This window comes from Brachycentrus maculatus, unplaced genomic scaffold (genome assembly GCF_059751285.1).
Source record: "Brachycentrus maculatus isolate JH-2025_06_01 unplaced genomic scaffold, ASM5975128v1 h1tg000091l, whole genome shotgun sequence".
Taxonomy (NCBI): Eukaryota; Metazoa; Arthropoda; class Insecta; order Trichoptera; family Brachycentridae; genus Brachycentrus; species Brachycentrus maculatus.
The window spans coordinates 21,428-41,516 of NW_028280845.1; the positions used below are offsets into that span (position 1 = coordinate 21,428).

General features: G+C 31.6%; 1 protein-coding gene across 1 annotated transcript in view; it reads left to right on the forward strand.

Moving 5' to 3' along the window:
* Nucleotides 1-255: 255 nt before the first annotated feature.
* The window catches only part of LOC148310541 (transmembrane ascorbate-dependent reductase CYB561-like), a 39,494-nt gene continuing 19,660 nt past the window's right edge, over nt 256-20,089 (forward strand). Inside the window, exon 1 of the mRNA XM_088258254.1 lies at nt 256-347. Coding sequence (XP_088114380.1) covers nt 271-347 — 77 coding nt within the window. The 5' untranslated portion in view covers nt 256-270. The remainder of the gene's footprint in view (nt 348-20,089) is intronic.

Consider the following 20,089-nt stretch of genomic DNA (forward strand, 5'->3'; position numbering starts at 1 on the left):
GAGCAAATATTGCAGCATCTTTGCTCGAGATAAGCGCAAGACCTGGTGATTTACAGTCAAGATACGAGGCTCGCTGTACGCAATGGCGCATGGCGTCGTATTTTCCGAATTTCTGGCATCTTCGTAAGTTGGGGAACGCACGTGAGAAGGAGACATCGTGTGATTCTTGCTGCGTGACTGTTCGATTGTTACAAATACCGTCCAATTATATAATATAACGATAGCGTGTGACGTATTGGTGCACAGTGACCTGTTGACTGGATTTCAAAAATGGGCGGGGTTGGAGCAACGGCGGACACAATTGCGATGAGGAATTCTCAGACTAAAAATACGGCCAATGGCTCCAGGTATTCCAAACTTTTTTGATGACAATAATTAAATTGTAGAATTTGAAATTAATTATACAGTAATTGTACATTACTTTTGAGTGATTACTTGTGAAATGAAGCATTGTTCTGTGATGTATTGAGTGGATCAGGAATTACGCCATTATTTTGAAACGATCAGGTTTGAATCAGTTTGCGTCCGATCTACTTCAAACCATTTTTTTACATGTGAATTGCATTTATTATTTTACTCGCTTATTATTTACAAGGTTTATAGATCATTAAGTGGATTTTTGTTTATTCTAACTAAATAAAGATATTTTATTTAAATCTGTGTTGGGAACAGGAGGGATAATCTTGTGTGGGCTAATCAGAAAATTGTCAGCATTTGCTCATTGCTGGGAGGAAACCACGTAGAACTCCTCAGGTGAAGGCGGACTGTTGACTGTCATCAACAGACCTTCCGTTCCACTAGAAGAGGGTGCAAACCATTGAAAAATTAGGCCAGAAACTTGGATCTTCTTGGTCTATAGTGCAGCTTTATTTAAGCCGTTTTAGGAAAGTTCGTTAGAAGCGCGCGTGAACGTAGTTCTTTATTATCACGAAAAATGTGTGCTTATTTTTTTTCTTTACCATTTAACCAGACTGAGCCACAGCAACGCGTGGCCGGGTACAACCAGTAAGTTGTAAGGCAAGACATCTTTCACATATCGCTCACTCCTTTCAACAACGTCATTTATCAAAAATCGACAATTTTTAGTTGTGCGTGTTTTCGGAATGCCCAGAAAATGTACTATATCCCAGCAAAAGCGGCATATTTTTAACTTAATATTTACCCGCTACAGGGCAAAAAGTGTTGTTTTTGCATTTTGAAGAAAAGGTATTGTTTAATTATTTTTTTAAATATACTAAATATTTTTCAAATGGAGAAAAAATATTCAGGTTTTACCTAAAAAGATCTGTTGCACAGTAAAAAGTTAAATAAGTGGCTTGATATTTATTTTTAATACATTTTAACGATCTCCTGAAAAATCAAGTATTTTGATATATGACGTTGTTGAAAGGAGTGAGCGATATTAACATTAATTATCAATTCGCTACGAAGAATTCATCCTTGTCCATTCAGGATGATGTATTATGCACATTCACGGAGTAAAGTTCTTTCAATAGTCTTTTCACTATGGAATTAATTGAATCAAGGAATCATCTTTGTTCCCATTCAAATGACAGCATTCCCACGTCCAATAAGTATAGCTTATAATATATAAGCTATACTTATTGGACGTCCAATAAGTATGACGTCATGTAATGCATCGGACACATTTCTGTAGTCTCTCGCGACAGTATCAGACCATAATATTTTTCATCATTTACTACCAGTTTTTAGCACAGAGTTTTTAATTAGGATTTAGGCACTGGTCGTATTTTTATATGGAACGCGAGTAATCCAGCGTAAGCACTGCTTTTCTGTCTTTATAGAATGCACGCCTCTGTTTACTTCATAAACTATAAAATATTTAAAAAAAAATACAACCTTATGGTATGCCATCGTTGGTTTGTTATACATTTGAAATTCAACAAACATTTTGTTGAATGAAATAACAACTAAGTATGTAGTTTTTTCTATGTGAATTTTATTTGACCAGCAACCGGGTTTGGTCGTAACCGAAATCATCAGACTGGTCTGATCAGTCACATCATCAGACCAGTATGCTACAACGAAACCCGGTTGCTGGTCAAATAAAATTCACGTGGAAAAAACTACATAGTTATTTTATTTTTTGTTATTTTATTCTATAAAATGCAGTTCCACCAAGAATGTCAGTACAAAACTTAATTTTTGTTGTTGATTGATTTGATAGTCATTATGTGGTACTGATGCTGAATGCATCGAAACACGTGTCAATACATTTCAAGAAATGGTATTTACCAAGTAAAATAAAATTAAACATAAAAAATAATTAGACACTTACGAATTACGTATTTTTAAACTTAAATAAAAAAGTGTACAAAAATAAGATGACAGCAAACCAAATGCATAAATTCCATACGAATCTAATGTACATTCGAGTAAAATTGTATCCCTACCAGCATCTTTTCATAAATGCACAGAATGCACGAGAAAGCAATCATTCTTCTATCTGTTTATCTCAGTAGTACTCAAACTTTTTTTAGTCCTGGACCCCACTGCACTTTAAATAGTGCTGTATCTAAAGACCTTTCCCTCCTATTTAATTTATATATATTTTTTAAAATTACTTATAACACGAAAGAAAAATATAGAATACTGTACATTTCACAGGCATATAGGTCTAATCAATAAAAGTTGTTTACCCATTTTGAATATAAAAAAAACAGTAAAAAGTATTTTCTGCTCGTCTTCGATTTGCCTTTCCATAAAAGACGTAGAAATTACTTGTGTTTGATATTTTCAGAGAGAAGAAACGATATTTTTCTTATTTGTACATAAGTTGGTCACGTATCAAAAGGCAATATACTATATATTTATATAAATTATGGAATTTTTAATATAATGTAAAATTATAAAAGGATTTGTGGATGCGAGTAAAAGAGCGATTGATCGATAAATTTAGCTGAGCCGATATTTTTTATATATTTTTTTATCATTATCATTAGGTATGTTTTTTTCTTCATTGTCTGTTAAATACATACCTTAAATATCATTTTAGCCATTTTGTAATTCTCAAATAATTTATATTAATGTCAATTCATTCATAGTGAAACACATATAATTCAATATATTTTGTTTGAATTAAATATTCGTCTTTAATCATATTTCTAATTTTTGTTACACTCCCCTTGAATCTTCGTGCACCTCCTGCAGCACGCGCGCTTCACTTTGGAAACCGCTGGTCCATCTGACCGGCAATGGAAAGTTTTATGTACGGTTTCTACTGCATCTAGGTATTAAGAATTTTTCATCTTTGCAATCCGTATCTTGTTTGAAAGCATTTCTGACATGAATGCTAGAATGGACCTTCTTGGTGCAATTCTCAAAGCCTACCGTTAACGTTGAAAATGTAATGAATGTACATTAATGAATGGTTAGCAAATGTGAACGGGAGAACAGAACGAGTACGAAGAAAAAAACTAAAATATGTTGGTGTCAAAAGTCTACGTAATAGGAAACCATGTATGGCTACGACTACATGTGCGGTGTGAAGGAAGCTAGGATTGTATTTTAGGACAGAAGAGTGTGGCATTCCATCTTCTCTGCCTACCCCTGCAGTGAAACAGCGTGATGGTAGTAGTAGTAGTAGTTAGGTCTTCTCACTAAAATGTTTTCCGACCCCTGACTGTGTTGACAGATTGAGTGATTCGGACATCTATAAAGTTGTGTAATGACTTCCTTAATTTGTCAACGAGCAAAGTGCTTTTGACATTAAAAGACAGTCAACATTTTAGAAATGATCTTCAAAAGACTCCGTGACATTACGCTATGCACCTTGAATCATTTAAGAATCACTCAACGCTCCTGAAAGCTTTTTTTATTTGCCATGCAACGCTATTTGCAACTTATAATACAAACAACGGTATTAAAACATAGTGTAAAATGTCTTGCCACTTAATACAAGGTGACCACGAAGAACAGGGTGCTTTTGAAAATAAAAATACAGCGCAGTCAATGTTGAAATGAAAAATTATTGTATGCCATTGAAATTATGTTTAGAAAATAATGTCTGAGAGATGTTGACCATCTTTATCGATGCCTTTTTCCACTCTGCCTTTGAAATTCTCCCACACTTTCTTTCCAATGTTTGCTGGTCAATCAGTTGAATCTCACGTTCAAATTCATCTAATGTGCGAGGTTTGTTCGCATGAACATTTTGTTTGTGAATGGGAAGAAGACAAGGTCTCTTCGCGTCTCCTGGAAAGTTGACATTTGTCACTTGAATCAATTAATATTTCTCATTTCGATTCACTCAGATGAAAAAGAATATGGAAGTCTGGGTATTTACGGGGATTATGAACTAATCAGAAATAAATATTAAGCCACTTATTGAACTTTTTACTGTGCAACAGATCTCTTTAGGTAAAACCTGAAGGTTTTTTCTCCATTTGAAAAATGTTTAGTATATTTAAAATACAATTAAACAATTCATTTTCTTCAAAATGCAAAAACAACACTTTCTGACCTGTAGCGGGTAAATATTTAATTAAAAATATGCCGCTTTTGCTGGGATATGGTACATTTTCTGGGCATTCCGAAAACATGCACAACTGAAAATTGACGATTTTTGATATATGACGTTGTTGAAAAGAGTGAGCGATGTATGTCTTTCAATTTTTTTATGGATTTGTCTAGTTATTTCGAAGTAATCAATATTTCTAATACGTCTTAATTGGAATTTATAGAAAAAAATCAAATAAAGTTATTTTAATTATAAAACCACACCGGGTGATTAAAAAAGTTTTCTCCTTTTATCTAATACACAACTTTCCATTGATTTCAATGGTAGGTACCCATTATAGCGTTAGAAAGCGTGTAAGAACTTGTCACCGAAGGTTCAAAGTTGTTTTTATACTAAAACGGCGTAATCAGTGAGCACGATTAACGTTACTTCTTTTTCTGTTAATCTGACATTAATGTTTTATAAACGAACTAACTCACCATCACGCCGCTTTTCCGCAGGACTAGGCAGAGAGAATAGAACGCCTAACTAATCTGTTTTTGCAAACAATTTTTGTCTCTTCCACATGGATGCATCTTATCGTACACACATACCCGCCGATTATCCCGACTCATGACTTAATCACGCCCAAGTATGTATTTAAAATACTTATTTCGCTCAGTCTTCTTCTGATTCTATTTCCAACTACATTCGCCTTATAAATTTGTTTTACTGTTTTTTCTTCACTCGTTTGATTCACATCATCCAAACCATCTCAACCTCTCTAAATTTTATCGATAATGCCTTTCTCTGCTTAACATTATTTCATTATACTACCATTCGAACATCTATCATACATCATTCTGCCGGACGTTTATCCGAGAGATCGCGTTTCGACTGCGTACAGTCCACTTTCGCCCTTTTTGTCCTAACTTTCATACATTAGAGTTGGACTCTGTTGTGTACTGCCAACTGATTTTAGTGCAGCATTCGCTCTGTTCCTAGCATTCGTTCTCCTTTCCATATCTTTGTTAATCTTTCCGTCCATAAACATATTTCCCAAATGTTTTTTAATCATGCTCCACTTTTTAATATTTTTTTTGGAAAAGAGTAATATTTGTGTTTTTTTTATTATTAACATAAAATTTTCAATTTCATACTATTTCTGTGAGCCTAAGCGGCTCATTATTAGGTATCAAATTGTGGTAGAACGGGTTCGAACCGAGAAACTCTGACTAACTAAAGAGTCCGCGACACTAACCACGGGACCACAACCCGACACAAGATGAAGATTCTTACGGGATAACTTTCGGAATTAATTGTCAGAATGTCTTATTTATTTTATTGTGTTACTTAATGTTCAGTTAATTTATTCGACATTGGATAACGACTTCAGTTTCTATCCGCCACCTATCTGAATAATGAATTACAATAAATATCCATTTATATGCTTATGACAACCATTATTTTATAATTTGAATAATTTATTATTATACCAAAAGTAATATACATACAAACACGTTAACTCCGGTATTTAAAATAATACATACATTTTTTTCTTTTTTTTGCTCTGCCAATTTAGCTAAATCAAACACTAAGATATGAGAAGGGAATGTAAGGCTGAACTAGGGATATTTAAAAAGATTAAGAAGAGTTCTTTAAGGTGGTATGGACATGTGGAGCAAATGGATAACGAGAGAATGACTAAGATAATATATGTGGCGAATGTGAGCGGGAGAACAGAACGAGGACGGTCATCTATCATTTTAACTCCAGTTCAGTTATTTCATGTAGTTATCTATGTGTATAGATTAAATAGACAAGGTGACATTACACATCCCTGTTTAACACCTTTAGAGGTCCTAAATCACGATGAAAATAAACCGCGTACTTAAATGCTATCCTCGCGGGTATGTTACATATTATTATTTTTACATACTATCATCATGCCTAAGAACATGATTCTAAATTTTTTATATAGCTTATAATTTGATCAGTTATTTTTATTCACAACATTTTGAATGTGTCCAAATAATTCACAAATCTGGGTTTTCTCCACGTGGGAGTTATTTTCACATTTTTAAAGATTGTATCATTGTTTCGTTCAGCGGTATTCGGATTAAAAGTGGCTACCAGTTACTGGCAGTGGCCAGTCACTGCACGATTTTCCCCACTTCTTGGTTCTTTGAAACTAGTTGCGGTGTTGTTTTACTAAAGCTGCAGCGGAAACGGATAGTGCAATAAAAGTTTTAGAGATAAAGCTTTGGTGAACCAGACACTCGTTACTCGAGCCTGTTTGGCTTGCTTCGACAATAGTACTTCGCTGCTTGTAGTTCAGCATTTAATTTTTATGCTGGCAAAAACTTACAAGCTTTTAACACTGTTAATCCATTAAAGTAATGCTTTTGTTCCGAATATGTTTTTTACTGAAACTTTTTGACTGTTACAATCTCGCGAATAAATCTAAGAATAATTTATTGATATATTTTGAACATGGATATGTGGAACGAACACTAATGTGTCACTTGTCCATGCAAAATTAGACCTTTGGACGTAAAATATATTGTATATATGTATATATATATATATATATATATATATATATATATATATATATATATATATATATATATATACAATATATATATACAATATATATATATATATATATATATATATATATATATATACATATAAATATATATATATATATATATATATATATATATATATATATATATATATATATATATATATATGTATATATATATATATATATACATATATATATATATATATATATATATATATATATATATATATATATATATATATATATATATATATATTTATATATATATATATATTCATATATATATATATATATATATATATATATATATTTATATATATATATATATATATTTATATATATATATATATATATATATATATATATATATATATATATATATATATATATATATATATATATATATATATATATATATATATATATATATATATATATATATATATATATATACATATATATATATATATATATATATATATATATATATATATATATATATATATATATATATATATATATATATATATAAAACATAGATAAATAAAATAATGAGACCTACCTAACTCTTTAATGACCTTTGTGTTTTAATCTTATTAAGGCACTTGTGTTTTTGACGCGACTTATCCTTGTATGTACAATGATACATCCTTTTACATTTAATTTATTTCCTATTGATTTGTTCAGGGACACGTAGTCTGCAACCAAATAATATGTTTTTATCAGTGTGCGATACTTGTTGCAGTTCCATTCTTGAGTTGCACTTGTTTGTCTGTATATCACAGGTTCTCAAACTTTTTTGACTGGCGCCTCTCTGTCCAAATTTTTTATCGACAGACGGAAAGAACTTGGAAAATGGTCCCCTCATCTCTATAAGATAGGAGTAAAAATAAATTGTGCACTTCTTAGATTTCTTTTCTGTCTACCGGGACGTCTAGTGTCCTGTGGTAGACCTCTTCAGATCGATACCGCTTCCACTGAGAACCTTTGGTCCATAACTTAATTAGTTTTGATGTCATCTTTTTTATAGTCAACCTTGCGTAATCACTTCCAGTAAAGACAATTAGATCTTTATATTCATATGGTTACTTGCAATTATTCATTCCAAAAAAGGACAAGAAGCGATTTATCACGAAACAAATATGTTTGTTCATATGTATATAATGTCCCTATTGTATTAGTATATTAATTAATGTTCTTCGCTTTGGGATAGCGTTTGATTTTATTTTATTTTTTACTTGCATCTTTTCTTAAAACAGGGTATACGGCTGCTCTGGGCGCTTGTAATATCATATTTCCCGGTCGTATAATATCATTAGAGTAATGTAGGCATTGTATAGGTGGAATTTGGTCTTCATCGAGTAAAAATCCGATTTCCAGATAACCTTCGTACTGTTAAATGCAGCGCGCAGCGCGTAGAAATAAACGTCCTACCATTTTTTTTAAAATTTGATTTCACTTTCGAATTCTTAATTTTTACATTTTTTTACAATTTTTTTTAGTAATGTTAATAAAAAAACCACTCACAGTGAGTTATATACTAACACAACTATATTTTTTTGTAAAAAGGGTAAAAAAGTCAAAATGGCTTACCACATTGTAAATGCTATAAATATTAAATATACATGTATTAATAAAACGAATTTTTAATGACTGAATATATTTATTAATTAAAAACCTGTTTCCTATATAATATATGTGAAATTAACATGTTTAATGCATTCAAAACACATGATGATTAAAAGTACTATTTTGCTAAAGTGCAAGTGATATATATTTTTCATCTCAAAATGTAACATGAACCACTATGGTATTTATTTAAAAAAAATTGTAACACGCGTTTCGATGCTCTCATGTATTTAATTTTTGCATGTATTAATGATATTGCGTGCATCGAAATACGTGTCACAATATATATTTTAATAATTACTATTATTTTTTGACATCTCAACATAGATGAAGAAGAATATGTTGAGATGTCAAAAAATAACTCCTATAAATGAAGAAAATCCAAATTTGTGAACAAGTATTTGGACATACCTACTCAAAATGTTGTTAATAATTACTAATATTCACCAAGTAAACGCTAAATTCAAAGTAAGATAGATGTTACCGCAAATAAACTGCGTTATCAATTAATAAAAAAAAATGTTTATTTATCATTCCACCGCCGCAAAAATATTTTTAAATGTTAATTACATTACACTACTTGTTACTAAAGGTTATATTATATTTACATATCGCATAGCTAATAGCTCACCTCACCACGGAAGTATAGATATTTTCGTATTTAATTACATGTACTATTTTAAATTACTGTATTATTAAACAAAAATATTTCAAATAACTTATGTGCAATTAAGTTGTAGGTCTTCCGTACGCACGATGTTTACATTCTAATACTATAACATATACAGAAATCTGTGTAAGTACGAGGATATGGCAACTGAAATTAAACCCGCTTTCAGGGGTTCCCACGGGGTGAAATAAGTTGTTATTCAACCCTTTAAAATCAACCCTAAACCACTATAATAAAAGGGATCTTTTATCCATGGGAATATTGTATATAGTGGGTAAGGCAATGCTCTCGGGTATCTATCGACCTTACCTAAAAACAACCGGTCAATAAAGTTCACATTCTTCTTCTTCCTGGCTACATCCCAGCTTATTGTCCTTGTAGACTGCTATTCCCAACACATTAATATAAAATTATTATAGCTAAAAGAAACGATCTGGAGCATATCTGGAGTTTTAATTAGGGATTTTCATTATTGAAAATGCATTTATTTATCTATAAACCTTGTTTATAATAATTTAACTTAATTTTTAAGCATTTAAACGCAATAATGTATAGAGTATTATTTGTGTCATTTAAAAATCATCCAAATCACAATATTTTATCTGTTTTCAACATATAAAATAAAATATATTTTTATTAGAAGAAACAAAAATCCGCTTAATGATCTGTAAACCTAGTACTTAATAAGCAAGACAAATAATAAATGCAACTCCCACCTTAAAAATATTTTTTTTAAATAAAAAATACCACTAAAATCATATCGCTTTAAATTTAAACATAAAAAAGTAGATGAAGCTAAATTTCAGGAGACGCGTCACTCATTAGTGTGAGCGTCACTTTCGGAAAAGCGCCCTATTAAAAATAACCGCGCTCCAGCAGCGCAGATTAACACGTGTCATGTTGACTTCCGCGCTTATTAACTCCTAACTAACTGCTTCCTGGGCCTCAAAACGCCCCACTTTCAAATTAATTTCAATTTTTAAGGTCGGTGTGAATGTGAAACAACGCGGCTCTAAATTATCAAGCGAGTGTACAAAATTTACTGCGAACTAATGATGTATTTTGGCTAATTTTTAAGCTGACATTTTTTGGCATAATGGAGGGTAGCCAAAGCGAGTTATTCGAAAGAGATAATAATAATGCCAGATTTGCATAAACGTTTTATGTGATTTAAAAAATATATATTTGGGAAGTAAAGTCAGGAAATGAAAATGTAAGCATTGATAATAATTTACAAAAACACATATTTTCTTTGTCCTAAAATTGGTCAAACCGTTTGCTCGCCACTGCCCTGTATAAAAAAATACATGTATGTTTGTGATATTATCGAAATATTTTATTTTACTTTTACTTGGTAAGTCTTTTTCTCTTCTTCTTGGTGTACGCCTCCTGCAATGTCGATTTCCAGCTGTTAATCCATTTTTTGGTGGTCTGCTGAGCAGTGCAATGTAAGGGAGTCTGGATGGTCCCATTCTCCTCACATGCGCATACCATTGTCTTTTTCGTTGCATTCCCCACCTAACGACATCTTCGATCTCGCATATTTCTCTTGTCCCGGTGTTCCTTATTCTATCTCGTAGACTATTGCCAGATATGCTCCTAGAGTCTTAATTTTTGACACTCTTAGCGCGTTTTTTTTACTGCGCCTGTGGTGTCCGCTCTGCTTTCGATCCCATATGTAATGCATCCCGACGTGATCACTTTCAAGTATTTGAAATACTCCATCACTCCAAAATTTCCTCGGTCATACTTTGCATTCCTCAAAAAAAATAGTTTATTGCTGAATTAATAATAATAAAACCCTTATCCGCACCCCAATGGTGCATAGGGCACTGTGTCATATAAACGCAGTATTATCTTGATCGTTTACACATGAAGGAAGGGTGATCAGCCCTCCGCTTCAGGTACCAGTCCATGGTAATATTGAATAAATATTACAGTGAAAAAATCACTTATATTTATTTTACCCCCCTTGGGAATCGAACCCGGGACCTCCAGAACGGTAGCCGAGCGTGGTGACCATTACACTACGGAGGCGGACAAAAGGCGGAGGTATTTTCGACTTTTTTGTAATATAACATACATACATATATTTTATATTTTTTCTTCAATTTGAATCATAAAATGCGTTTCACATCAAATAAAAGGGGCTGATTATTTTTTATTACCGCAAAAATTGTGTTTTATTTATTCATATTCGGTTTGCTTCTGGCAAAGGGTGGAGATAACCCCTAAATTCAATTTCCCGGTATAACTCAATAGGAAGAATTTCCTTTAATCTTCCTTATATTAGATAGAATTCGAGAAATATTTCCCTTCGCCAAAACCTTTTTGTATATCCTGGCACTTATTTGCAAAATTTGTTTTGCGAGTTTCCTCTGAAGGGAAACATTTTCATCATTTTCTTATGTCAAAATGTTATCGTACAATTTTTCTTCTTCAATAAGCAACGAATAAAATACTCTTTTTATTTGTTAATGTACATCCTCGTGGCATGATGTTTTAGCCCCCCGTGTATATTATTTTAAAAATAGGTATAAAAATATTTAATATGGAATTTATGCAGGCAATTACACACAGAAAATAAATATTTTCATATTATTTTTTGACATCTCATCAAAGATGAATAAGAATATGGAAGTGAAGGCATTTACCATATACCATTTACATAGGCAATTCTACCCATAATTGACAACCACACTACTCAAATTCTTGGAAGTTCTTTATACATATATATGAACCAATTTTGTAACATTATTCTTAAATCACTAGAACTTCACTAGAGGCATCTATTGGGGAGATGAAAAGAAGCTTCATATTGCCCAGACTTCCATATTCTTCTTCATCTTTGATGAGGTGTCAAAAATAATATGAAAATAACTCCTGTAATGGAGATAAACCAGAGTTTTTGAACAAGTATTTGGACACACTCAAAATGTTTAAATATTTTAATTTTTTTAGGAATTTCAGATGGGCTTATTTGAGGCTTATTTAGTTGTATTTGAGGGTGAATAATATTGAATTGTATTTTTTTTACAATGATGTTAATAAATTTTAAAATTGATCAACATCGTCGTAACTTTTTATTATCAATTATTATTAATTACATGTATATTTTGGCGGTTGACGGGGATTCTAAATAACATCTGTATAAAGGCCTTACTCGCAATAATATAATTCAGTTAGCGTCTGGCAACGCTGAGAGCCGCACGTCATTTCACGACCATTTTTTTTAAACAAAATAATTGGAATATTTTAGAATATTAATCGAAAAAATATTTTTATAAATATATTTTTAACTCCTTACCTTTTAGTAACTCGTTTCTTTTCATAACCATATATTTATTTCGAAGAAAAACTTATTTTTTCAATACAAAAACGGTGTTTTTAGAAAAAAAAAAACAATTGCGTAAAATGTTACCAGGGTTTAAGGAAAATTATAAAATAAATATAAAACCCTTATCCGCACCCAATGGTGCATAGGGCACTGCGTCATATAAACGCAGTGTTATTTTGATCGTTGACACATGAAGGAAAGGTGATCAGCCCTCCGCTTCAGGTACCAGTCCAGGGTAGTATTAAATAAATATAACAGCGAAAAAATCACTTATATTTATTTTACCCCCCTTGGGAATCGAACCCGGGACCTCCAGAACGGTAGCCGAGCGTGCTGACCATTACACTACGGAGGCGGACAAAATTCAGTTGCTATTTAACGTATGTAGGGCCTTAAAGGGTTGTCTGTAGGAAACAAAGAAAAAATGAAATATCCATAAATAATCCATGAATTGCAGGAAAAAGTTAAATACGACTGAGAGACGGATGAATTGGAAGTCCCTTTGTAGAGACCTAAATTGGTTTACGTTTGGTTCTCACCTTGGGATCTTTGAACTGTGTGTTGTAACATTTAATCCACATAATGTGATTTTTATTTTATTTATTTATTTTTTTAAATTTTTTTTAAAATTTTTATTTGGGATTTTTACAGCCAAAACAATATATTATACAACATTAATTAACCAAACTATGGCCAATTAAAAAAATCCTCCGATAATGCTATTCTTATGTTGGTTGGGGTGAGTGTGTGTGTGTGTGTGTGTGTGTGTGTGTGTGTGTGTGTGTGTGTGTGTGTGTGTTTGTGTGTGTGTGTGTGTGTGTAGATCTCCCCAGACGTATTTCTACCGGCAAAGCCAACCTCCTACTCAGTATTCAGTCTCTTATTTTAATAGAGAATTTCAGCTTCCTGCGAGTGATGCAATTGAACGTTATTAGACCAATGATCGCGTTTATTATATAACTAACCACCTTTGTCTCCTGTTCTCCTAGCCTTCCTGATATCCATAATAACTTTTTGGAGTATAATTCTTTCATCTTCTGATTCTTATTCGCATCCAGTGATGCATAGGGCACTGCATCGTATTGACGCAGTGTTATCTAGATCGCTAATTACGTGAAGTCTATGTCTTTCTTCTAGGTGTAGGCCTTGTGGCCTGTTTTAAGAGGGATTTTAACCTCCTGCGATGTCGATTCTCAGCTTTCAATCCATCTCTTTGGTGTTCTACCTGGGTATTGTCTACCTTGTGGTTGGCCGTGCAGTATAGTGTGAGGAGTCTGAATGGTTCCATTCTTCTCACATGCGCATAGGTAATCAGGACCGTCGAAGCGCTGTTTAGAGCTGCCCGAGACAAGGATATTACGAAAGGTGTGTTGAGAAGGTTGGGACACGTGGAACGAATGACTGAAGAAATTACAGTAAAACAAATTTATGAGACAAATGCAGTTGGAAATAGGAACATAGGAAAACCGAGAAAAACTTGGCACGATCTAGAATTTAAAATTCTTAAGAGCGGTCAAGTCATGAGTCAGAATAATCGGCGGGTATGTACGAACAGCTGCATCCATGTGCAAGAGGCAAACATTGTTTGCAAAGACAGAATAGTGTGGCGTTTTATTCTTTCTGCCTAGCCCTGCGGGGAAGCGGCGTAATAGTTAGTTAGTTAGTTCATTCATGTCGGATTAACATGAATGTGGAAGAGGCGAAGACTGTTTACAAAAAGAAATTGGTATGACGTACTTCTGTATTCTCCTGCAGTGAAATGGCATGATGGTTTTTTTTAAGAATTTATATTTTTATTAATACAGATTAATACATTTTTTTTTCATGGTTTAGCGATGCGATATGGTATAAAATTAGCATGCCATTAATATATCTTAAAAGAAGACTACAAATCAAACGGACGAGGAGTCTGTTCTTTCCTTAGCAATACTATTGCATTGTAAATTATATTGTAATATAAGGTCATACCTGTCTAGAGGCTCTAACGAATCGTGAGAACATAGAATTACTGTATTATACAGTACTTATTACGTTTCTAGTTTACGGCTCGTACTTCATAACAAGGCGCCGATCCTACGTTATTTTAATTCAGTTAATATTTCGACCTTTGGTTAAAAAAATACCATCATTAAAAGGAATCTAAGGAAAAAGTTGTGTGGTTATCAATCATGGGTAGAATCGGTGAATGTTACACGCGTGTAAAGTGATCACTTAAACCAACCTATAACGGTTGTAAGCCCCGTAAATGCCCAGACTTATCCTTCTTTATCTATGTTGGAGATAAAAAAATAAAGAAAATAACTCCTATAATTGGAAATAATCCAGATTTGTGAACAATTATTTGGACACACTCAAAATGTTGTAAATAAATATTTCATTTTTAGATACTTCTATTTGACCAGTCTATTAAAAAGGCAGGATAATCGATAAATCGTGACTAAATTTTCTTGTATATCCCGGGTTCGATTCCTAGGGGGGATGAAAATAAATATTAGTGATTTTACATTCTAATATTTATTTAATGACTGGTACCTGAAGCGGAGGGCTGATGAGCACCTTTCCTTCATGTATTAACGATAAAGATGACACTGTGTTTATATGATGCAGTCCCCTATGCACCATTGGGTGCGGATAAGGGTTAGAAGAAAAAAAAAATACCTTATTATTTTTTTTGCTTATAATTCCTTTTTTGTATTGAAAAAAAAGTTTTTCTTAGAAATAAATTATTTGAAAAAATATGTTTTGAAAAAAAAAGAGTTATTGAAAGGCAAGCAGTTAAAAAAAAACAGTATTATATTTTAAGCTATACTTATGTATTAATTTCACGAATTTATCCACAATGAGCCATTCATACAAAGTTTTTATTTTCATTTTTATTTTTATTTTTTACCGATCATGTTTTAAAATGGTTGCGAATCTTGTTTATATTCAGCTTTGATCGTTTATGAAATAAATAATTAGTTGCCTTACCATATAATGAAAAAAATACACAAGAAAACAAATGTCAAAAATTACGACTCGCCTGTTCGCGTACATCACGAATCACGATTTCCAATGCAAATATTTTCCAATATATATATATCCGCAATCAAGTTTTCGTAACATCTAATTTTAGATAAAAACGAATTAAGAAATGATTAAGAATAATGAGATATTTTTTCACCGCAGAAATTATTGAATTATTGCTAAATTTAAAAAAAGATGGTGTGAATTTCGTTTCTTTTTCCCAGAGTCGTGAGAACTAGTGTGAAACAGTTTTACTTTCTTGGTATTATTCAATTCGCGTTAAATAACGACTGCTCGTAAAAGGTAATTGCGTTCGTTTTGTTATTTTGCAGTTGAATTATCCATTTTTTTATTATATTAGCAGTAAGTAGTGCGATATCGTTTCACGGTTCGTGCGATCTCATCAAGAATTACGCTTTTCTTTTCACAAAAACACCAACGTCTTAAAGTCGAAACGGCGTAAAGTGAAACTTGGTTAAGTATGATTAGTTCACAATATTTTTAGTGTGTTTTCTCCACTAAGAAGTTATTTAAAAAAATGACATAGCAAAGATAAGAAGAATATGGATTCCAGGGTATTTACAGAGCTTATGACCTATAAAAGGCTGGTTTAGTGATCACTTACACACTTAAAATATTCACCATTCTACCCATGATTGAACAACCACACTACTCAAATTTTCAAAACTCCCAGATATATTATCAATCTCATGACACAGTACATATGAGTTCACAACAGCCATCTATGTTGGAGAAAGCTTTTTTATTTAGCAAAGACCCTTTTATTTGGATGTATGAAACGCCTGAAAACATTAATTAAATTTTTTATGCAGCTTATAATTTGACAAGTTATTTTTATAAAAAAAAATGTGTGTGTCCAAAAACTTGTTCTCAAATCACGGTTTTCTCCACTTAGGGGTATTTTACATTTTTTTGATGAAGAAGAATGTGGATCCATCAATTTTGGATTTAGAAAGCATTTTTATTTACCAGAAACCCTTTATTTGGATGTATGCAAGATCCGTATCCCGGATTATTTTTACATACTGGGAAATCCCATAAATATGATTAAAAATTTTTGTGTAGCTTATATTTATTCACAACATTACTCGTTCACAAATATGCGTTTTCTCTACTTGGGAATTATTTTACTTTTTTCGGCATCTCAATATTGATTGAGAAGAATATGGAAGCCTAGGTATTTACTGATATGATTAGCCATCATATAGCCAACTGAACGAGAGATAAGATATATATATATATATATATATATATATATATATATATATATATATATATATATATATATATATATATATATATATAATATGTAATAAAATAACTAGGTACTTACCTACACATTTTATTAAGTACTTACAAATAGTACCTAATAAAATGTCTACTACAACTACCACCAGATGTCGCATGCGTCGCGCTGAATAAATCAAAAGACATCAGATAGAAAAAATACAATTTTCTGAACTGTCAGAATCAGATAGATAGATAGAAAAATATTATAAAGATAAATTAAGAATAAACTTTTATTATAAACTTTAATTACAAAGCAACACATTGTTTATTTTATTATTATACACCCACTTTACATAAGAAAATTATTACCACGTATATATATATATATATATATATATATATATATATATATATATATATATATATATATATATATATATATATATATATATATATATATATATATATATATATATATATATATATATATATATATATACATATATATATACATATATATATACATATATATATATATATATATATATATATATATATATATATATATATATATATATATATATATATATATATATATATATATATATATATATATATATATATATATATATATATATATATATATATATATATATATATATATATATATATATATATATATATATATATATATATATATATATATATATATATTTATATATATATATATATAAATATATATATATATATATATTTATATATGTATATATATATATATATATATATATATATATATATATATATATATATATATATATATATATATATATATATATATATATATATATATATATATATATATAAAAATATATATAAATATATATATATATATATATATATATATATATATATAATATATATATATATATATATATATATATATATATATATATATATATATATATATATATATATATATATATAAAAATATATATAAATATATATATATATATATATATATATATATAAATCTCATTCGGTTGGCTAGTTTCTGATATCGACACAACTCAAAGAGAAAACTTTTCCTAGAGATATTTTGTTTTCGTTCATCGCCGTCGAGTGACCATCAGATGTATCCGATACGAGACTTGATGTATCTCATTGTGTCTCACATTTTCTTCACTTAGTTTGTCAATGAGACCGTGAAGATGTGCTGATGCTGCTATAAAGATATCATTATTTTAACAGACAAGTGTGGTCATACATGAACACCACGCGTGTTCAGGCTAGGTGATATTAGATACCATGCTTAACTTAATGTATACTTAAATAATTATAATAAATAATAAATAAACCCTTACCGCACCCCAATGGTGCACAGGGCACTGCTTCATATAAAGGCAGTGTTATCTCGATCGTTTACACATGAAGGAAAGGTGATCAGCCCTCCGCTTCAGGTACCAGTCCAGGGTAATATTGAATAAATATTACAGTGAAAAAATCACTTATATTTATTTGACCCCCCCTGGGAATCGAACCCGGGACCTCCAGAACGGTAGCCGAGCGTGCTGACCATTACACTACGGAGGCGGACAGTTATACTAAAATTATAATAAACATTATAATAAAACTAATAACTAACTAACCATCATAGCGCTTCAAAGAGAATAGAACGCCACTCCATTCTGTCTTTGCAAACGCCAATCTTCGCCTCTTACACCGTTCATGCATCTCCTCATACATTTCATTCAAACCCTTATCCGCACCCCAATGGTGCATAGGGCACTGCATAATACAAACGCAGTGTTATCTTGATCGTTAACACATGAAGAAAAGGTAATTAGCCGTCCGCTTTAGGTACCAGTCCAGGGCAATATGGAATAAATATTAGAGTGAAAAAATATTAAAGTGAAAGAACCCGGCACCTCCAGAACGGAAGCCGAGCGTGCTGACCATTACACTTCGGAGGTGGACAAACGTCTATATGATGCAATGCCCTATGGACCATTTGGGTGCAGTTAAGGGTTAGAGAGAGATTAAGTACAAATGTATGGAAACTGTATAAAAAATTTAACTGTATTTAAAAAAAAAGTAAAGTAAATACTGCTTTTTCTCAAATATATTGTTGTGACACGAGTTTCGATGCATTCCGCATCATTATCGAGTTCTGAAAATGAAGAAGACTGGTCTTGCGGTAATATAGTCCGTTGTGATCATGTGACGGTTATGTAACGAGTAACGAGTAACGAGTACATAATGCAGAAGGCGACATGACGCGTCGCCAGCAGGCGGCAATGTTGACGTTGGTACGAGACAGCATCTGATAAAACAATCAAACACCTGTCCCATTCTCCCGCGTTGTGCGAGCATAATCTCCCGTTATTATTTGCCGAAACTTCATCAGGTGAATTTTTGGTATTTAAATTTAGACAAGTACCAATTACGCGTGTTTGTGATGATCAAATACGCGTCATAGAAAGCCGCGTAAATTTTCGCCGCGTCAGTCCTTATATTCTCGAATCGCGTTTCACAGTGTAAAATTCTATGAAACGCATCCACGACTTGTCGGTCTATAGTCAGCTGACGACAACAGCTGTACGTCTCTCATTTTTCTTGTGATGGCTGTATATTTTCGGTGTATTGAGATAATAAAATGGTATTTTTGCATTGAATACCAACATAAATGAATAAATTGGTCAGAAATCAAAAAGAGGCAAAATATAGAAGTTTATTTTGAAAATAATATTACTATTTTGAAAATAATAATTCAAGCCAAAACGATATTTTTATAAATGTATCAACTCATAATCTTCCATTCTGACAGTTAATATAAACTAGTAAAAGCGTAAAAATTAGAGTAAAAAATCGCAATAAAAAATATTTTCGATCCCTCTGGGGAATCTAACCCGGGACGTTCATCGCGGTAGACAAACGTGCAGACCACTACACTACACGGAAGTGAACCAAAAAATTCTTTATATATAAGAATGCTGCATTACACATAACGAATGGGCGGCATCGTTCGCTATCTGTTTTTGGACACTTGGGTAATTTACCAGATAAACGATAGTTTTAACTGGATAAGGGTGGGAAATACAGGGGTGATATGAGCCTGAAATCTTTTCATGTGGAATTTTCGTTACT